Here is a 9,266-nt window from a genome sequence, read left to right as displayed (position 1 = left end):
AGTTTATTTTTTATCTACATTTAATGTTTCATGTATATGTGATTCGTTGGGATGGATGAAAAATTTTTAGGTGAGAAGGAGGGCCCGCCAAAAAAACGCTCCTGCGGTCCAAGCCTTCCCGATTTTCACAGACGTGGCCACCAGAAACATGAGGTCAGGGCAGCAGCGCGTGCAAGAGACGGCGCCGGCACGGGGCCTCTCGCCGGTGCACGCGCGCGGCCACGGTTTCGTGCGGCTCTGTCGAGCACCCCCAGCCAGCGCCCAAGAAGACGGCAGTGCCCTGATCCGCGGCGGCAGCTGCGGTGGCGCCCTGGCGCGCAACGGCGGCCGCAATGCGCTGATACGCAGCGGGCCGAGGTATGTAATACCCAAGTTCATCAATTAGGGCTTTCTTTCTGAATTTGGGGTAGAAATTTTGGGCGAAATAGATCTAGGTTTTTGGAAATTTTGGGTATTTTGACTTGAGTTCGCAACGATTCCACTCTTTTCTGTTGTTGATACGAACCCTAGGCCCTTGATGCACGTGAAATTTGGCCACGGTTAACATAATCCGAGGTTTGACTGGACACGTTATATGACACATTTGCATTAGTCCATGATTAATCCCTGATGATTAACTAAACCTAGGCCTTAAACATGCAAGAAATTGAGCTGATCTGAAGAACAGTAAGGACAATACTTAGGCATGATTAGTTCAGGGCCAAAACATGATCAACATGGCTAATTGGGGCTAACAGTAAGTAATTAGGGCACTAATTAGATTAAACCAACCTCCAGTTAACTTAATCCTAGGCATAAACTAGGTTAGATGGCTCTTGATGCCACAATGTTAGAGAAAAATTGAGATTAAGCCATAGGATCTCTAATCTAGTTAACATGAACACAAAATGTCTAAGGTGGATTTGATGACTAACCATAATCTTCATGGTAGTCTGCACTCCTGAGGGACGATGGTGTGTCACTTCAGCACCAGTGGTGGTTTTCTTGTCAGTTCAGTACCCTTAGTAATCGGATCTTATGAGAGGTTGGGTATTGGCTAAAACTCTCGGAACGTTGCCCTCTAACAGGCCCTGTGTAACCTATGGTCATTTGGGTGTTTTGACGATTCTCATTGACTCCAAAGAAATTTTGAAAACAACTACATGCACCTTTGACAACAACTACATGCACCAGAGTATAAACCTGGTCTCCCTCATGCGTTCATACCACCGCAGTGAAATCGGTAACACTTAGATCGTCTAGGTCACACCAAACCATTTGAAATATATTAGCAGCAGTAGCATGCTGCTGAGTCATCCATCACGCATGCAAATTATCAAGTCTTTAATTTGCAGCTTACACACACAGTACACCATGAGGGTCATGGTCTGACTATGGTACAGATGCATCAAGGAAAATGGCACCCACTTATTTCAAGCATACACACAAAATACACAGACAATACCAAGCAAATAAGTGGTGTTTCACACACAAACTAATTTAGTAGCAAGCACACCCAATGCAACTCGGTGGATGCAATGCAACCAGCATCAAACACCTATTTATTATGGAGAAAACAAATAGAAGACTTGGTAAAGGAATCCAACGGAAGCATGCATAGGAAGCAGCTGAGATATCACAGTCATGTATCCACCTGCAAATTAAACCTTCTTCACAAACGCACCTGCAAATTAAACCTGGAGAGTTAATACTTAATAATATAAGTGGTTTACAGGGAAAAAAAATTAGTAATGAAGAAGTCCTGCTAGGAGAGACTAATAACTATAGCTTGCTAAGCATTGATGCTTTGTGTTTGTTGCTGCAAACAGAAAGATATTTGCATGAAGAGCAGAGAAAAAGGATGTGAGATGAAACTAGTTAGTTATTATTCTTCTGTACCTAGACGTGGATTGAGTGGAGCTGCTAGTCCACATCATCAGGTTGGCTCACCGGAGAACTGAGCTTCTGAGCAGGGTCTTCTTGTAGTACTTGGAGTGGTGTGGCCGGAAGAGGGAGGGGTGGTGGTGGGCCTTCTTTCCATCCCACACCAGCTTGTTCCACCAGTCCTTCTCACAGTCCACGACTGGTCGGCTGTTGCGGTGGTCGGAGGGTGGCCGGCAGGCACTTGAGGCTCCAGCATCCCCTCACCCAGATGGTCTCATGTTTTGGGGTGTACATCTTGGCCTCACATATCTGATGTAGCTTGGGGAGATTGTGTAGGCGGATGTTCTTCAACTTTGGGAATTCTAATACTCCTCCAAGATGACAGAGAGCAAATAATTCATTCAGAAATGTTGCCTCCACCGGGAAGACCTGTCTGAGATCACCACAGAGGACAATGCAGAGGGTCTCCAGGCTGGACAAGCTATAGAACCATGACAATGGGAGAACAAATGTGAGCCTAGGACATGTACGAAGATTTATAGCCCGCAGTTTGGCAAATGCTTTATCATCCTCGATACTGACTGCCCTTCCTTTGCTCCAAATACAACGGGTCATCAAGAGATCAGCCCCTGAAAAGGTTTCTAGTTCCTCAAAGCAGACAGTACAGTATCATAGTTTGTGGTGAACGCAGAATCCAATTTGGGGCATCTCTCAACGTGGCACCATTTCAAACTAGACCAATTTATCTGCTCAAGCTCCTCTGTTATGGAAATCATTCCTTGGGGGATTACAGTGGTGATGGAAGAGTTATCCTGCAGGAGCAGTGGCTTGACCCTGTTCATGAAACGGATTATGGATCTAATTCCTTGTTCGGTGACCACATTAATGTTGCTTATTCCTTCGCCAATCTCTAAATGGAGGTCCACTGGCTCAAACTGGATTGCTCTGCTTCCTTCATAGTCAATGTCAAAGTTGATATCACTGTAGGTGTGGTGGTGAGTCCTTAAAACTGGTGACTTGTGCTGAGGAAACTCAGACAATAGTCCAGTGCCATGTGGAGCCATTGTCTCCCTACCATCGTTGTCTTTTCTAGGATGAGATAAGCGGAGACGAACATTAATCTTTGGATCCCCTAGCACCAATAATGACTGAATGAGCCTAATGTTCCCAGTAGAAATGCTTAGGATTCTGAGTTTGGCTGCTCCCTTTTGGGCCAAAGAACTGCCCGGAGCTGCTGGCATCCCAACAGAATGACCTGTTGTAGACATGGGGCCTGCACCAACTCATCTTTGAGGTCCAGTGCTTTCAGCGATGTGCTAGAGAGGTCCAGCTCCTCAAGGTTTGGGAGATATCCACCCAATCTGAATTTTACCAGTCTTACACAACCAGCCATGGAGATACGGGAGATTTTAGCTTCCTTGTCGTGGCCCTGTCCTTCCCCTGCATCAAAGCTAAATGTTTCAAGACATGGAGGAAATGATTGGGGGCCAACATGTTCCATCCCAACGCAACCATCTAGAACCAGTGTCTTGAGCCCAATTGCTCCTGACAAGCTCGGCAAAACTTGTATTGTGCTATTCCCTGTCAAGTCTAGGAGCTCCAGCTTCACCATATCTGATAATTCATCCATGTTGCCTGTCTCCCAAGGGCACGTAGGCTCAATGACTCTCAGCTTGTGAATGTTGTGTAGATGTCTCCATGTCCATGCATGGCTTTTGTGCCAGATTCTTCCTCTCTTTATATTGATCTCCCTGATGCTTGTTGCTGTTTTCTCTTGGGTATTTGGGGATAAACTCAGTTCCCAATCGGTACAAGATATGTCGAGCACCCATAGGCTTTGAAAGAATTCTGTTGTCTGTCTACAATAGTCATGCTCTTCTTCATCTTCTTGTTGATTGATTTCTTCTACTCTTTGTGGTTGATCCTTGCAGCTATCTAATCCAAGGAACCTGAGGTTTTTGCAACAAAGAAAAGGAGGCAAAGAAAAGTTAAAGGTGCAGTGGCAGAGTTTCAACACGTGGAGGTTGTCGGCTCTTTGGAACATTTTATCGGGCAAAGATGCCCTCTGATGCTCATCTCCTCTTCTGTCTGAACAAAAGAATGATGTTGTTGTCTGATCCAAGTAGTCTGTGTATGCGCTTGGGCTGCTGAGGACCTTCCAACGGGGATGAAGTGTGACCAGCCGCTGGAAATCATACCATGAGTAGTCCTCCAGGCGTATCTCTTCACGGAGAGCAGTAGCAATGTTCCATGCTTCAACTTGCTGTTGTCTTTGTATAATCCCGTCGCAAACCCAATAGTTCGAGGCATGAGTAGCCCAGTTAAAGTCTATGAAGTAACCATGAACAAAGGGACAAAAGATACCAAAAACATGCAGTATTTCTGAGGTGGCGAAGTCTACCTTGTTCTTTGTGTATCCAATTATTTCTGCAGCTTCGTCAAGCAGGATGCTATTGCTGTACTTGCTTGAATAAAGATACCTAAACTGTCTCTCTATTTTCTCATAGACATAACGATAAGGGGTGGCCTCTTGTTCCATTGATGAGGTGATGCTCCGGAGCCTTCCACGGAAGGTCCACAAGACTGTCCCAACAATGTTTGACCAGGGATACTCAGCAGGAGCTGGAGGAATGCCAAAATCATAAAAGTCAACCATTGTGTCGGTCCTGTTATGGAAGACCACAAAATATGACTTCCCCTGAAGGGCTCGGTGGATCTCTCTCCTGACTTCTCTTATCTCACCCCGAGAGCCTTCATCCACCCCACCAAAATCATCATCCTCATCCTGTCTTTCAAAGATGGACATCACTTGCTGCGGAAGATTTAGTTTCTGTGCAATTGTCCTCTGGAGTTGTCTGCGATTTTTCCATTTAAAACAGTCAATGTGGATAATCAGATCGAATCTGCTTCTTAAAGACAGCGGAGGTTCTTCAGCTATAGATGCAAGGACTGCAGATGCACCAAGTCCATGCCATCCATCAAAGTAGATGACCTGATTTGGATGTCCTGTATCCTCTAAGTAACAGATTATCTCCCGTACCGCCCCTTGGACCGTGGTCGCTTCAACCTGCAATCAATAATGGAAACTAAGACTAATAAATTTCTACTTTACTACAAGTACAGATCATAGCACAACTACGAACCTCGACACCCATATTTGGCAATGTCAACCTGCTCTACATAGATGGCAATGTCACACCCTAGGGAGCTGCAAAAACAACATAAATGGCACGGGCAGGTTATATTAGGAGCATACATATGTCAGTTTGGAAAGAAGATGGATTCGCTTCAAAGGATTTAGTACCAGTAGTATCTACTCAAATGATTTGATGGGATACATGAAAACCATATTTCTAGAATCATTGTGTGATTGGGGCCTTGTTTAATTCGCAAAATTTGTTCTTTTTGGCTACTGTAGCATTTCGTTTTTATTTGACAAACATTGTTCAATCACGGAGTAGCTAGGCTCAAAAGATTCATCTCACAAATTACAGGTAAACTGTGCAGTTAGTTTTTATTTTCGTCTATATTTAATGCTCCATGCATGCGACCAAAGATTCGATGTAACAGGGAATCTTGAAAATTTTTGTGAACAAAACAAGGCCTGGATCACACTTGCGATCCAAATTATATGGATTATTCAGTCCGCAGACTGCAGAGCAGACTGTCCAACAGTTCTGGAATATTTTCTGATGTTTGCCCTGGCTCCTCGATCACCTCTTCCGGTGATTCACACCTCTTTTGGTTTGACTATTTGTGAAGCTCTTGGTACAGATTGTGGAGCTGATCTGTGAGTTTGATTGATTTCTGGGTGATATAGGGGGTGTTTGGCACTGCTCCACGAACTTTGCTCTACAAACTCCACTATGGAGTAGCTCCAAAAAAATTAGAGTTCATGAAGTACCTCTTTAGGTGCTCTCACAACTCCACTATTTTTTCACGAGCTGAGTGCGTGGAGCTGAAACTGTTTGGCTAAAAAACGTGGAGCGGAGCTAAAAAACATGGAGCAGAGCAGTCCCAAACACCCCCATAGTGTGTGTGGGATTGTTTTTCGAAGTTTGTTTCATCTACAATTAGATGAAAAACTGAGGATTTTTTTCTTTATTTATTTGCTCCTACGTTTGTTTCAATTCATATTGTTCTTGTGGACCAATTTGTAGGCTTCAGTTATGTGGATTCAGGCTTTGATGTTGGATTGCTTTGGTTTTCAACGGTTGGCAATCTAATGCGTCCCCACCTCGTAACTTCCATATTTAGACTGTAGTCTATGAGATTTGTGAAGTGCTGATACATCAAAAAGAGTAGATGTATATGTATCACTGTTGCTAAACGTTTTCCTTAGTATCGGCAAAGTTAAACATAGTGAACAGGTATTAAGACGAGGAAGAGGAATGTTGATACGTACCTCGGCGTCCAGCATGTCCTGCGCTGGTACCACAGCAGAAATGTTGCGGATGAAGGCAAGAACAAGAAATAAGTGCTAGCTCGTCGCAGATCTGCAACAAGCTAAGCGTCCGGTGTAGTCACCACACCGCTTAGCTCCATCTAGCTTTGCCCCTGGCTCTGTAATCTCTGTGCTTTTGCTAACTAAAGCAAAAGCATGCTTCTTTGCTTGGCGTTAGGGATAATGGAAGGACAAAGATAGCCCTGTTGTCCTGCCAAAGTGCTACTCCCTCCATCCTAAATTATAAGTCATTTTAAGAATCTTAGAGAGTTAAACTATCTAACTTTCTTAAGTTCGACCAAATTTATATGGTAAGATAATAATATTTATGGTGTCAACTTAGTATCATTACATTGCTCATTAATTATATTTTTATATTATACCTATTTGATCTTCTAAATCTTTGTAATTTTTTGTATAATTTTGGTCAGAGTTGAGATGCTTTAACTCCAACATTTTTGGAACGACTTACAATTTAGGATAGAGAGAGTACTTATTAACTGGCTGACGCCGCACACTTTGAATATCCCATACTCAGTTTGTGTGATTATTAGCAGCACTCAATTGCTTTGGCATCTGCAGTTACCTTTCCAATGGTTCTATATGCGATATCAAATACTGAATTACGTGCGTAGTAGTGTTGTTTTGTAAAAAAAAAAAGAAAATCTCTACTATAATGGAACACTTAAATTGTACTTGGTTCACCCAATAAAACATCCCTCACTAAGAGGCTCTAACCATTGTGCACCCTCAAAAATATATGTAGAAATTTATCTCTATTAAAATCAAAAGCTAATAATACATCCAATCCAAATCCAATGGTCACGATCAGACGTGGGAAGCCATGATTCTCACACATCCACCCCGCGCGTGCCCTCCGTCTCATCACACCACACCACACAATGCGGCTTCGATCGCTCCCACACGAGCAGAGTTCGAAAGCTGCCTTTTCAAAAAAGAGATCGAAAGCTGCAAACACGGACTAAAAAAAGGAAAAGAAACGACACTCAATCTGCTCTTGTCTCGCAAAGCCCAGACGGCGTTGCCCTCCCACTGCCCGGCACCCACTTGTGCCAGGCCGCAACCGTACTGGCCGAGCGGCATGGTGACACTGCCCGTGCCTTCCGTCGCTAGCCAGAGCACCTCCGGCCAAGAGGTCGGTGCGGCCTGGATCTGCCAACCCCTGCAACCGGTCCTGCGTCACTCAGGGGGTGATTGGTTGCTTTGGTTACGGGGAGCCGGGATGGAGAGCCGGTCCAGAATGGTGAGATGCATGCTGAAACTATACACCTAATCGTGTTTGGTTGTTTTTGTTGTTGGTTCAGTACAAGGTAGGATCTTGTTTGGTTGCATGCATGGATGAGAGTTTTAAGTGTATGACACATGGGCCTCTGTACCATGGCTGCACCGCATCGTCCCGGCTAGAGTGGGAAGCTCGAATCGAGAAGACGGAGGCGGCCGGGATGGAGGGGGAGAGAGGAACAAAGCCATACACGAAAAGGATACCAGCAGGGAAACCAAACACGGGCCAACTGCACCGAACCGTGCGGGATGGACCTTTGAATGACCCGGTCAGGGCAACCAATCACACCCTCAATCCGTGTGACGAGGAGATTGACGCGAAGGACGAGGAGGAGACCTGCTTCTATGCGGCTGCCGTGGAGTACCGCGCATTCGTGGGCGACCCTGGGACACCAGCGCCTGCGACATGGCACCCGGATGCAACAAAGAGGAAGCAGCAGAAGCGTCTGTGCACAGCATCTTCAAGATTCCTCCTCAAAGTCACATCTGCATCTTCTAGGCTGAAATCCCTCTTCTTCCTCTTACGTCTTGATCTTTTAACCATCAGTTCGAACATCCACCAACACTGATCCATGAATCCATCCATTGTTTGGTTAATTGGATCAGGTATGGGGCATGGCGCCAATGGCTAGTGGTGGTCCTCGAATCAGCGGCCGCGGCTCTGATAAGCATCATGCTGCCGGCAGCAGAATAATGATAGCCGGTCGTAGATGTGCAGTGCTGATGGCTATAAGATCCCAATCGGCAGCGGTGGCTACTCCTGATGTGTGGTGGTCCTTCGTGCAGTTCAAGTGGTTAGTTATTTCCCCTCCTTTGGAATCCTTTCAAATTCCCATCTCTTGTTCTCGTGAGTTCATATATTATGCATTCATATTATTCCTCTGTTTCCTTGATTAGCTGATTACATGGATCAGATGCTTCTCCTGTCTCTATGTTCTCCAATCTGCTTTCTCTAGTCTGTGTGTTTGCCTTGCCTCAGGACATTTGTATTTCCTGTCTTTGTGTTCGATTCATATTTTTCTGAGACGAGCATAACCTAAATTAATGTAGCAGTATGACTTGAGATGAAAGCATCAGTACCTAAATATTTATTAAGGGTTGTGGTATTACTGAATATAAAAGGGAAAAAGTCGCTCCCAATATCTTAAAAATTTCTCAGACATGGTAAGTCACAAAAAGGGTTCAGACCAGTGAAGATTATTTTTTAAGAAACAAAAAGTTTAGTTGTTCAAGCAAGTCCAGCCGAGCAGCAAGTATTATGAGTTTTAGCCATAGAGAACAATTGCGACAGCTGTGGTGTTTAACACTGATTTTTCTTAGATTTAATGCCTGCCATAATATATTTGTTAGTTGTCTTTAACTCTTTTACCTCTGTATACAAGAATTCACTAGCCGTAAAACTTTGTTTTGTTATGTGGCCATGGGTTTGATTTTCAACTCAAGTGAATAAGTTGTTTCTATACGACTACATCTTGATATAACCCATATGACCCATATATCACATTCAGTTGTTTAAATTTGCATCTTATTGGCTTGAAGGTGCAGATTGGAATAACCATCATTATGTTAGATGAGCCCTGAGCATGCTAAAGATAGTAAGTAGAGGCGTCTAGCGCCATTTTTTGCTTTCTCTTTCAAGAGATTGCGGCATGTCCCA

General features: G+C 44.2%; 1 protein-coding gene and 1 pseudogene across 1 annotated transcript; both read right to left on the bottom strand.

Moving 5' to 3' along the window:
- LOC110436966 lies at positions 1,926-2,157 on the bottom strand (annotated as a pseudogene).
- Positions 3,044-7,411, bottom strand: LOC8069857. Its single transcript, XM_021465633.1, has 2 exons — positions 7,313-7,411; positions 3,044-4,930 (listed from the first exon to the last, which is right to left on the bottom strand). The coding sequence occupies exons 1-2, from the start codon at positions 7,409-7,411 to the stop codon at positions 3,044-3,046; spliced, it is 1,986 nt and encodes a 661-aa protein (XP_021321308.1).

This window comes from Sorghum bicolor, chromosome 7 (genome assembly GCF_000003195.3).
Source record: "Sorghum bicolor cultivar BTx623 chromosome 7, Sorghum_bicolor_NCBIv3, whole genome shotgun sequence".
Classification (NCBI taxonomy): Eukaryota; Viridiplantae; Streptophyta; class Magnoliopsida; order Poales; family Poaceae; genus Sorghum; species Sorghum bicolor.
The sequence above is the reverse complement of the archived record's forward strand: the minus strand, read 5'-3'. Positions and strand labels throughout refer to the sequence as shown.

Bases quoted from the DNA above. Each gene is read 5' to 3' on its own strand.
- LOC8069857 (XM_021465633.1), bottom strand. From the start codon at position 7,411: ATGCCGCTCGGCCAGTACGGTTGCGGCCTGGCACAAGTGGGTGCCGGG. The intron at 4,931-7,312 runs GTCGTTTCTTTT...TATTGATTGCAG, and splicing joins GAGACAAGAGCAGATTGAGT to GTTGAAGCGACCACGGTCCA.